Source organism: Taudactylus pleione, unplaced genomic scaffold, assembly GCF_031769625.1.
Source record: "Taudactylus pleione unplaced genomic scaffold, aTauple2 ptg000538l, whole genome shotgun sequence".
Taxonomy (NCBI): Eukaryota; Metazoa; Chordata; class Amphibia; order Anura; family Myobatrachidae; genus Taudactylus; species Taudactylus pleione.
The window spans coordinates 326,322-339,108 of NW_028284940.1; the positions used below are offsets into that span (position 1 = coordinate 326,322).

Below are 12,787 nucleotides of genomic sequence, written 5' to 3' on the forward strand. Positions count from 1 at the left end.
TTAAGAGCTGATTGGCTGGTACCTTATCACTTTTCACTCTGTCTCCTAACACTGCTTAGTAAATAGACCCCAAAGATAGACAGAGGTGAGTAGTTGGTCGCTCCGCTCAGCAAGTACATAATTTTTACCAGAGAAGTCAATAGTATATTATATAAAGATGCATAGCACTCCAATATTTGTAGAAAAAACATCAATGCGTGTATTAGGCTTAGGGCCATATTCAATTAGCTGCGGGAGTTCACCCGCGACTAATTGCCGGCCCAATTTCCCACGGCGCGGGGATTAGCTATTCAATTAAATAGCTTTTTACCTGCGTCATAAAATCATGACTCGTGCACGTAAACACACTGATTCCGCAAAAACTGCAGAATCAGTGTGTTTTTACTTCGCACGCAAGGCCGATTAGGCCGTTTTTGCATGGATTTTACCTCGCACCTCCATGAGGTGCGTGGTAAAGTCCGACTGCGTGGGCTCTCGCGCGAGGAATCCCCATTTATTACCATTAAAACATATATATTGTATTGCGTAGTCACAAGGGCACTTGCCAGATTTGGTTGAAAAGCATCAATATGCGAGTACATTCTCTCTTTGTGTATTGCTATGGACAGAAGTCTGGTTTCTTAGTTTGACTACAAAGATTGGAGGAGTGGGTATTAGTATGACCTGGCCTAAGGCATTTGATGAGGGTTGTTGCAGAGTGTAGTTGCTATGCATCCTGTTGACTCTAACAGATTTTATGACATTGAATATGGATTGCAAGCCTTGAAAAAGGTCTATCCTTAGACCAGGGCTCGACAAATCCGAGGGGCCAGGTTGCCATGGCTACCAGATTTTGCAGTGAGGGAGGAAGCAGATCCTCATCAGCTCCGGCAGAGATTCGTGCCTATAGTATTGCGGAATTCATATCATGCACAGGAGTGCATGTGCTGAGTGTCGTCTGCGGTGGCTGCTGTGCCTCTGTCCATCCCGGCCTGCACTGACGACTCCTCTCCATCCTGGCCTGCTGTTATCCCTGCTGTCTGTCCCAGTCTACGGTGATCTTCCTGTACGTCCTGGCTGTCTACTGTCTCCTATCTCCGGCTGTATAGAGGTCTCTGGTTGTAGGGTCTATGCGTGACCAGGGATTGCGGAGCGGCTTCAGAGGGATAGTGGTGTGACTACGAGGGGACGGGGGTTTTGTTGTACTTTCTGGCACCATTATTTTATGTGAAATGTGGTCCATTATTACTGCAGGGTGGGGGGTGGAGCAGGGGAGCTGTGCAGTGAAGGGGCCTCCATTTTACTGTATCAATTCAACTGTGACCATTTTGTGGACTAGTATAGTGTGTATAACAGTTGCATTAAACACAGAGCTGTGCTCCTCACTCACTCCTGTAATTCTTTTTGGGGGGACGGTGGTCTGGCTCCTACACTTTTTCATCCTGGCTCCTAGATTTTAGAAAAATTTGTCAAGCCCTGACTTAAACCGAAACGTCGTTTTTTTTTTTGTCATTGCAACCTGGATTTGCCTGTTTATTCACAGCTGAAAAATAAACAATATTGATGCTTTTCAACCAAATCTGGTGAGTGCCCTTGTGACTACGCAATACAAATGTGTGGTACATCTTTGTGCGTTGATATTTGGACTTAGTCCAAAAAGGGAACACCCCAGTGAGTGAGATAGGATGAAGGCGTGAGTGCAGAATCATATTAAATATATATATTTATTTGCGCCGTCTTGGTTTATTAGCATCTTGCATGCTACAATAGAATTGTGTACTTATTAACTGCACTCTCTGCATGGGTTTTTTCAGACGCAATTTGGTATTACATTTATGTTCAAATGATTACTGTCCTTTATGTGAATGGTGCAGCTAAGCCAATAAGGACTTGAGTTTTACTTCAGAAAACTTATAATACTTTGAGGCTTAAATAGGTTAATGGACTTCTGACAATATGGACTCTAATAAATATATCCTACATGCCTGCTCTCCTGCAATGTCCTGGAGACTCACATTTTAGGGAGTTCTACTGGCCTCCTGAAGCTGTTGCTGTCTATCTGGTTGCTACAGTGAGCTCCCTGACAGTTCAGAAGAGGAGAAAGAGAAGGGCCCTTAATAGGAGATGCTAACAATGGACTGGCCACTGAGGGGAGAGCTATTGTCTCATATGCCCCTATTACACCAGATTCGGGAAAATAATATAGGTTATTACAGGAATTTCAATGAATCACGTCATCGCTGATTTTAAATACAAGCGCCCACAAAAGGTGACTTTTTACAATGCACTGTCAGCAGACAGTGGAGGCAGATGCATACATGCTACACTTTCAGAATGATGCCTTTGGAACGGGACCTGTATAGCTTGTGCAGCACACCCTATGTTAGGAGCAGATCCAACGGCTTTTAGACAGACCGTCATGCCTTGGTGCTGCGTACACACTACACAACTCTCGGCCCGAGCTGTCAGATATAGGCTTGTCGGGCCGAGGATTGTATAGTGTGTACCCAGCTTAATATATAACTTACTGATAATTTACCAGGTATTAAGAACCCGGAAGCAGCTAGATCCCCTTCCATAGATTGACCATGACATCATCAGCCAGTGTCCAACGTCATTCCCTACCATCCAAGTGGGCATAGAGGAATATAACCATTTGGCGAGCCCGTGAGGGGTTAACTTTCTTTTTTTTGGTGGGCTGTGTGGGCAGGAAACCACACTTCCGCCCTAACTGCACGTCACTTTCAGGTACAGAATCTGAAGTTGAATAGTCTTTAACTTGGGTTCTTAAGGTAAATCCCTCCCATTCTCCCCGCAGCTCACGCATGCACAGGACTCCCGAGGACCCTGCGGGGTCATAAATCCGGAAGTCCTAGCTCTTTTCGGAAGAACTGTCCCTTTCGATTGTTATCTATTAACACCAGTATGTATGCAGTAATTAGTGGGATTTATCACGTTGCGTTATATTCTGTCCAAGGTGAGAAATGACGGACTGGGTAGAGAAGCAGACCCTCCAACATGACCCGTTCCATTAGGTACAAAATGCTCTGCTCCTGGACCTCTTAATTTATGATTGCAGACACCTGTGCTGAAACGCCTTTCTCATCTATTACCTAGTTCAACACAGGTGTCTGCAATCATGAATTAGGTGGAAAGTCCAGGAGCAGAGCATTCTGTACCTCATGTTGGAAGGTAGCGAGAAGGGAAGTAGAAGTAGTATATTCACTTTGTGTAAAGCAAAACATGGAAGATGTAATTTCAAATTCACATTTTAACAGAGTAGCACGTGTCATGGGGAAATAAACTTTTATGCATTACATAATTACATTTGTTCATATTGTATGTGTATATTTACCTGATCGCACATGATTGCATTACTGACGTAACAAGGCACTTACTTATGGCGCAGAGATGCTGCCGCTTGGAAGAGACTGAGCTGGGCTATATTATGTTATGTTTACTACTGTTACCGGGAGGAGCAACAGACAGCAAAGGAGGAGAGAGCAGGCGCTGTGGCTGCCCCTCTCTACACATGTACATCTCTTCACGCAGACTCAGGCCCGCCGGAGTGTATTAGCCACAGCAAGGGTGACTCCCTCCCAGCTCCTGCATAGTCCTTTCTGGATCTGGAGGCAGCAGAAGATGGCACCGAAACTTCAAGGAGCCGTCTGGGTCTTACTATACGTCTTATTAACATTCGGTGAGCCTCTGATCCTCTAACGCTAGTGTGTGCTTCTAATAGATGTGGTTACAACTTGCTGCATATTGGCATTCGTGTGAGGTTCGGTTATTTATAACTCTGGGGTAGTTACAATACTGTATCTGTGTGTTAATTATAGAACTGTGTTTTCTTTTAAATTTGACAAAGAGAAATTTGCCCTAGACCATTTTATTTTACTGCATTGCAGACAGTTTTGTTTCTTCTAAGTGTATAGTGTATGTATGTATGTTTTATGTCTATATATATATATATATATATATATATATATATATATACACACACACATTTGTGTTTGTATCTATATGAATAAAAGTAAGAAGGAATGCTAAAATGCAGAATTAGTAAACATTTCTCAGTAAACAGATTTGATGTTGTGCCAAGATTACTGTATATATGATTATTGTACTTGTTACAACTAGGGATGAACATCAGAAGCCCACCATCAAATGATAGCTGGACTTTGCCATCATAACTTTCGATGTGATGGTAACTAACCATCGCATCTAAAGAATTCTTTTGGAAAAAATATAAATTTTATTAACGCATGTGCAAAAAATGCCTGCATGCGTAATTGCACCCCACAGCTGTACCCAAATTAAATTGTATTTTAACATCAGATGGCCATCACCCAGGGCTGGCAGCAGAAATCATGGGGCCCAATACACACATTTTTTAGGGGCCCCCCATCCCTGCTTCTCTGCAGCTAGCCACCTGTCAGTGCCTCTCAAGTGGCCAGCCCCCCGTGAGTGTCCCTCTGGTGGCCAGCCCCCTGTGAGTGTCCTTCTGGTAGCCAACCAGATCCCCACAGTGCAGCACCAACACTTACCATCCTGCGGCTCCTCTGTCTGCTAGTAGTGGCAGCGCTGGCTGCCTGCACTGCATCGCTATAAACAAAATAACCTTTATTGCACCGGCCACCGCCAGTGCAATAAGCAATAAAGCTTCATTACTTGACAGACTCACCTTATGGACACGGCCAGTACCTGCCTTATGTGCCCTCTTGATCATGCAGCAGCACAGGCAGTAATCAAGGGAAGTAGTATGTGTGGGCCCCCTACAATCTCGGGGCCCTCACAGCTGTGCCCCTAGTCCACCTCTGTCGCTGGGTCCGCCATCACCTTCCACATCATTCAATGGCTTCTACCATCGGAAAACCACCATCGAATGGTGAAAGCACTACCATCGAAAGGAAAACATAGATGGTAGTGAAACATGGAAGACTAGGTCCATCCCTAGTCACATCTTCTGAATTAGTAGATCCTTTTTTAGTTTAGACCAAAACTGGGCAGGTGGAGTAGACTAAAAAAAAGGTTTAAATACTACTGTATGGAAAATTATAGGAGGAGATGTTCTTAATGTGCTGTGGCACTATTTAACTCCTGCAGCCTGAACAGCATGGCACATAATGCATTTAAAAAAGTAAATATATGTAGCTTGGCAAAAAAGTCATATTATGCGGACACAATTGAATACAGAGACCATGTTTTGCTGACAACAGTACAATTACAGTTAGTATGTGTATAGGGGCTGCAGCACACTCATACTCAGTAGTTCATCAGTATCCTATTTCTGGAGACTCCTCGCAACTTTGGTGATATAATCCTGAACCTTCTCACTTTTAGGGGCATATGTATTAATAATTGCGGCACTGCCTTGGCTATGTACTAACTGTAGTTTGCAGGAACAGCAATAGCGCTAACCTCTGTCTCTACGAGTTACATCACCGGCATATTGGAAGATGTGAAATTTGTGAAAGACTACTCTTGGTAAATCTGACACATTATGCACAATGTCAGATTCTGGAGTCAGCCAGAGGCTGCGGGAGAGGGATCGTAAGGATCACTCTCCTCGGAATATGGCTCCATAGGCTTACAGCAGTTTATGCCATAGTAAAGTAGTAGTATTATTATAAAGTGTGCTACTACAGAAACTGAAACTCCTCCTTAACCCTCTTTCAACGGTTTCTCCTCCAATAAAGTTACAAAGGACCTCATTTAGAGTCGGTCGCGAGCGCCGATGCGCTTATAACCGACTCCATGGTTTGGCCTGTGCACGCGCAGCGGCCGCACTGCGCCTGCGCAAGCCCCGGAGCGACAGAGAAACTCTGTCGCTCCGGAGCTCGTTACCAAAGGGGCAGCTGTTGATGTTGGTCGACAGCTGCCCCCGTTTGGTAGGCGGGCCGGGGGGGGTGGTTTCCAAAACAGAGGCGTTCCTTTCCGAACGCTTGCTGTTTTGTGGGCGGCCACACTGACATCATCAATGATGTCAGTGGGGAGCTTCCTGCTCCATCAAATTAGAAAGCTCCCTCGGGCTTACGAGTGCCCAGACCCTACCCTAGGGTCTGGTCGTAAGCCCCGATGGTCGCGATGGTGATCACCATCGTGACCATCAACCTGGTCGGTCGTTAAGCTGTGGGTAGTAACGATCGACAAGGAGGCGGCCGTTCAGAATGCAAGCGGCCGCCCTGATTCCCTGCGACCGCTTGCATCTAACGACCGCCTCTGAATGAGGTCCAAAGTCCCAAGAAAAGACCGTAACTATCTTAAAAAACATAGGGCCTGATTCAGACCCGCTCGCGAGCACAAGGGTCTCGTCGCAAGCCCAATGGTCGCGATGGTCTTGACCATCGTGACCATATTTTTGGACGCTCGCTATAGCTGTGGGTGGTTACCCACAGCTATGCGAGCGGCCAGGAGGCCGCTCTAAAAAAAGAGAGGGAGGGCACTGATTCAGAGCGAGCGTTCTGAAAGAGCGTCCGGCTCTGAATCAGGCCCATAGTGAACCAGAGAGTGTTCAGATGATGAAATTGCAGTGTCCCCCAGGTGGATTAGGAAAAATGGATTTAACAGAGCACAAAAATCTGAATCGAATGCTGCCCATCCACTAGAAGACAGGCAAAAGACTGCACGATTACGACATTGTAATCGTGCAGTAGTTTGTCAGTCTGTGATGTGCCTACACTGAACGAGCAGTCGTTCAGTGTAGGCACATCAATCATCTGCAAACATGCTGAACCTGATGTTATCGTCAGGTTGTCCAGCATGTTTGCCCGATGATAGATGTGTAAACAACCAGCGGGAGCGCGCATCGCTGGTCGTTTTGAACATTTTTGCGGACTATTTATGAACGATTGAATGATAACGATATTGTTATCGTTCAATCGCTCAATTTAATCTTCTAGTGGATGGGGCACCTTAAGGAATATATCCCAAAGCTGTCTCTCGACGGGAGAGTGTTCTCAGACTTAGGGCCGAATTCAATGTAGATGCGAATCGGCCGGTTTTCACTTAAACAAACGGCAAAAATTTCCGATTTTCGTAAACAAACATGCGAAAATAGGTGAAAAAGTTAGGAAAAGCAGGAAATTGCGTCTGTACCCCAAGAATTGGCTGACGTACATCGGAAAATTATTTAGAAGTGTATTATTGGCTGTAATAAAAGTATTTAGGCTACTTAAACTTAAGTTTTCCCATATATTCCTTGGGTCCTTGTATGGTTTATCACCCACAGTGCAACCCTCATAGAGCGCCCACCATGGCTGCCTCACCTGGTACACTCGTGGATGGGATGAAAAATACATGGACCTGACTATTATGTTGGGACCCTATTCCTACCATCAGGATGCTGCAACAACCCATTTTGTGTCATCTCTTCTAGGCGTAACCTATTCCACCCAGGGTAATCCTACGTAGTGCGCCCAAGACGGTTGCCCCATTTGGTACCTTTGTGGGTGGAATATATAACCCATGGAAGTTATTTCCCAAAATGTCTGCACCAACCCCGCAATATGCTTATTGTGCTCTCTAGGTTTTGGTTGATTTTAATTATCTCAGTGTGGTTTTCTATTTTTTTGCAACACCAAATCCTTGTACAATGTACCATGTTTTCTGATGTCTGTAAAGCGACTCTGAGTCCTATGGGAGAAAAGCACTATATAAATAAAATTATTATTATTATTAAACTGCGTCGGTTGGCGGTAATATGCGTATATGAAGAAATGTTAAAAAATGATACTGTTCCACGTAAATTGGGGGTACGTTAAAATGTGTAAGTATATTTTCATGTAGTAAAAGCGCACTTTTTGAAAAAAACGTTAAAAAAACGCCTGCTGCAACCATGTGCCATGTTAAAAACACTTGACACATCCATATCACCCTCCTGAAATACCAGACTTAATACGTTAAACCCATTTCTACTTGAGGGTCCATGGGGTATCCACAGTATAACTTGGGGTATAGGCAATGACATCGGGCACCACAGAGTTACGTTTTCAGACTCACCAGGATGCACTGGGGTCCCCCTCTTATACCCCGCCCCCAAGCCAAGGCAACTCTGTTTCGTAGGTGCCCGGCTCGGAGTCGGATCACCTTTAACAGAGGGGGGCTATTATGGCCCCTGAAGTTCTTTAAGGCAGCTGTGGCTGCACAAGATGAGCTGCACAGCATACACAGTTAGTACTGATGTCTATGCTATCGCTCCTCCACCCCGCCGGACCAGAATGCTGGTACTGATCCGGGAATGCTGGTGGGTGTCTGGGGTCACAGCTAGCGGTGACTCCAAATTGCCTGGACTGTGTCTGGATTCAAGGGGGCAGGTAAGCGGTGGGGTCCCGCGAAGGGTATCCGCCGATGTACACAGTCCTAAGTCCCCAGGCAGGGGGCTCCCTGGGACTGGCTGCATGTGGAGCCAGGTATTAACCTGCGCTTCCACTATAGCCCAGGGACAGCTGGCCGTGGCTGAGCGGCAAAGTCCGGCATCCCAAGGGTTAATTACATGCCAGGGGAGCATGCCTTCCCTGTATACAGCCGGCGCCTCCCCCGCTGCACAGTACCTCTCCATAGCGGTCTGGCTGCCTGTGTGAGCGCTCCTCCCCCGGGCCCGCCTCCTCTCTGCTCTTTGGTGGCGATTTATAAGGAGTGTGCAAACGCTGCTGGACGCTGACTACTGGTGGCATCTTGGTCCGGGTCCCCCCGCATAACTCTCCTTCGATTAAGGTCGGTGTATGTAGCCCTGTTTCCTACCAGGCTCTGGTCTGTGTAGTTGATCATAGTGCTGATAGTGCAGGGATTTATTTCTGCATTGTATGTGACTAACTGCTAGTGCTGCTGCCTGTACTTTCACTTCTCACTGTCAGCAATTTTCCTATCCCTGTTCTTCCTCTACTAAAGCCATTGCGGCGCGGTGTTGCAGGGTGTTCATTGCCTCACTATACAAGCATTTATGAGGGGAGTCACATACACTCCGTTACACTCATTATGTCTGAGAGTGAACGTGTTTTTCCTCTTCAGCTGAAGTGTACTGCATGTAATGTACCATTAGCGGAGGGTGATGAAAACTCTGAGGGGTTATGTAGGGTGTGTTATCTTATATCACACCCGATTTCTGTCACTGCACCTGTGCAGGAACCGCCCTTGGCTTGTTTTGCTAAGGCAATTACTACCCTTGTGGGCCAGCAAGCGACTCCCCCTGCGTTCCCCCAGATGGGGTTGTCACAGCAGTCGGTGCTGTCGTCACCCATGCAGGGGTTCCCCAGACAGTTGATGGTACCCCAGTGTCTCCCGCTTTCGCCCCTCCAGGTCTCACAGGAGCCTGCGTGGGTCAATTCCTTGTCCAGTACGGTGCAACACCTGTCGGACGTTTTACAGGGGGAGTCATCATTGCGGCCTCATAAGCAGCCTTTAGTGTCTCAGATGGCTCAGTATGATGAGGATTATGTGTCATCTGATGATGGTGAGATTTTTGACCTTTCTGACCAGGAGCCCCTCCGTACTAAGGTGGCGGAGTCCAAGTCTAAGGTCTATATACCTGGCTTTATACGGGCAGTCCGTACGGCCTTGGTTATTGAGGATGACTATCCCCCCATGGCCAAATCCAAATACGCCTTCTTTAAGGATATCAAGGGTGATGCCACTGTATTTCCTCTATCTGGTCAACTAGTGGATCATTTAGAGGAGGCGTGGAAAAATCCGGGTAAACGGTACCAGCCTTGGAAACGTTTGGCTTTTGCATACCCCTTTGCGGATAATTATTTCTCCAAGTGGGAATCTCCTCCGCAAGTGGATTCTCATGTAACACGCCTAGTGAGGAGTGCTACTTTGCCCATGCCCTCCATGTCCTCCTTAAAGGATGCTACGGATTGCAAGGTTGAAATTTGCCTGAAATCCATTTATTCCCTTGCTGGAGGGGCGTCCAGACCGGCTATGGCCATGTGTTGGGTGGCTAGAGCCATGTTGCGCTGGGCTGATAGTTTGGAGGCGTCTCTGGACTCTGACTCTTCTGTGGAGCAAGCAGAGTTAGAGGGCAATCTCAGAGACTCAGCCACGTACATTAATGACAAATGATAAGAGATGTACAAATGATAAGAGATGGGCACATACAAGAACCCAAAAGAGGGATACTTATGTGTGCAGATACCACCGGCGCACTCACCCTTATATGTGTGTGTGAATCTTGTTGATTAGTCACGTGATTAGATATGGTACTATTGAGTTAGTATTGGCAGTGATAACGGAGATAAATTATCTGGAGAATATTGTATCCTTTATTATATTCTTAGTGATGGAGTCACAGTGCTCCAATATCATGCGCACAACCACAACCTTGGTGATTTAGGCTTCGAGTGATGGGGATACAGTTATTACTGTGAGTTGAGTAAAAAAAAAAAAAGATGAATGAACTTGGATGAATAAAATGTCTTAGTCAATGTTTGTTGGTACTACGTGAGGTGTGGGGGTCGTGTCTGGTGGGGCGGCGGTGCACTTAACTCATCCTCAAGCGTCCTTAGTGTCCACCTCCTGGTGGACTCCGGTTGACGGACCGACGGCTGTATTTCTGAAGTCCTATGTCCCTCTGTGATGCAGCGCACCGTCCGTGCGCTGCTGAGAAGAATGCTTCACACTGCCTGGACACGAGATTTCTGGGTCCCGATCTCGCGGGCTTCGGGCTCAGTGTGCTGGGTAGTGGCTCAACTCAGAAGGTGGACTGAGGAGACTTCTGGTGACGGAGTTTGGCATATGTAGTTGCAGATGTCCTATGCGTTTCAGCCTTCTGAGAGGCCTTTGACAAGGATAGTGTGTTGTTCAGGGTACTGATGTTTTCTACACAATGGGACCAATCACACGGAAAGAGATGGAAAAAGGGTGTGTACCTTATTAGCGTATTGATTGGTCACAAGAACTGAGGTCTTATTCTCCTAAGTAGTGTTCAAGCAGTGTGTATACAGATAAGATGGTAATGATGGATATGTGGTCTTCACACATTATAATTAATATCAGAAGGTCAGAATATCAGAATAATTGACAAAATCTCACATTTAATCCTAATGGGATCATTGTTGAGAGGTTATCTAAAATGGAATTATGTCAGGAGACCTAGATTGAAATCTGTATTTAAATCCGACGGAGTCATGGTTTTGAGCAAAAAAAAAAATCCATTTCATTTCTGCTTTGTTAATTATGCAAATGTGGTCACCTCCTCTCCAGTTGAGTTTTGGTTGTTCAAGTGCCATAAACTCTAGGGTGGTGGGGTCAGATTTGTGACATTCCTTAAAGTGGTTGGAGACACTATGATTTGTGTATCTTATTTTAATATTACGGATGTGCTCATAAATCCTTGTTTTGAGAGCCCTCGTGGTTCTCCCTACATATTCCTTTCCACACCCGCATTTCAGTAAATGTATGTATCTGATTCTGATGAACCCTTCCATATACATAGTATATCATCTATGTACCTCCGCCATAGGATCAAATTGGGCCCAGAGTCATGCCCCTTCCATATGCAGTCCTCCTCCCATTTGCAACAGATGATAGAACAAAAGATTGCGTTTACAACCTCAGCAAAACCACACTAACATCGGACCAAAAAAGTGTACTCTCAAAGGGTCTGAAATTTGCCCCGACTAATCAACCAAACAAATTTAACATTTACTGTGATCCTACAATCATTCATAAGGAAACTTACTTTAAAAAAATTATTATATATATATACAAATCCTATCATAAAGATCTATACCAACACATCTCAGCAGGACATATTCAAACACACTGATTTCAAAACCAAATAAAATTTTTACCCGAGGCAATCAAAAAATCATTTAATTCAAACATTTGAGTCCATGGTGACCCAAGACATTGAGAAATTAGATCTAAATAAGAAACCACATAACTGCAGGTACAAATCTGCACTAGGCTCCAACAATATAACTAAGGGAGAGCAGAAAGCACTGAAACAATTACAACAGAATCATGACAATCATCAAGCCAGCAGAAAAAGGGGGGGCCATAGTAGTAATGGAAAAAGAAAATTATATCAAAGAGGCCACCAGACTTTTAAGTGACACCAAAACATATAAGGTCCTGAGGGGTGACCCCCCCACTAAAAAATTCCAACAAGATCTAAAAGAACTACTAGGACATGGCTTGGAGAGCGGCATATTGACCAAAAAGGAACATGATTTTCTATATAACACAAATCCCAGAATACCAGTTTTCTATTTTCTCCCCAAACTACATAAAAACTCTGTGACACCACCAGGGAGACCCATAATATCTGGCATAGAATCACTCACAGCTAATCTTGCACAATATGTAGACTCCTACCTCCAAGATATAGTTAAGAGTCAACCAGCCTACATAAGAGATACCACAGACATTATTAGACAGCTACAGTCAATAACATGGCAACCTGATATTTGGCTTATTACGTGTGACGTGAACTCACTATACACCATAATAGAACATGAACAGAGACTATCCAGTACAGAATACTTTTTACAGAAAAACATTAGCTTACCTGCAGAACAGATCAACTTTCTAATATCATCTATTAGGTTCATCTTACATCACAACTACGTCTGGTTTGGAGACGCATTCTTCCTACAGACAACAGGGACCGCCATGGGATCGAAGGTGACTCCGAGTTACACCAACCTTTTTATGTGAAAATGGTAGTGTTCACTCTAGCTCCGGCGGCAGGCAGGGCGCCGGAGCTAGAGAGGGCAACCCGAAAGGGGGCGTGGTCATAAAAAGGGGGCATGTCTATAAGACGCGTCCCCTTTTCATCATACTTGGGGGTGTGCCCGGCACTTAC

General features: G+C 45.3%; 1 protein-coding gene across 1 annotated transcript in view; it reads left to right on the forward strand.

The window, feature by feature from the left end:
• The first annotated feature begins 3,467 nt into the window (after positions 1-3,467).
• Positions 3,468-12,787, forward strand: part of SHISA4 (shisa family member 4) — a 76,515-nt gene continuing 67,195 nt past the window's right edge. The window contains exon 1 of the mRNA XM_088451157.1: positions 3,468-3,679. Coding sequence (XP_088307283.1) covers positions 3,622-3,679 — 58 coding nt within the window. The 5' untranslated portion in view covers positions 3,468-3,621. The remainder of the gene's footprint in view (positions 3,680-12,787) is intronic.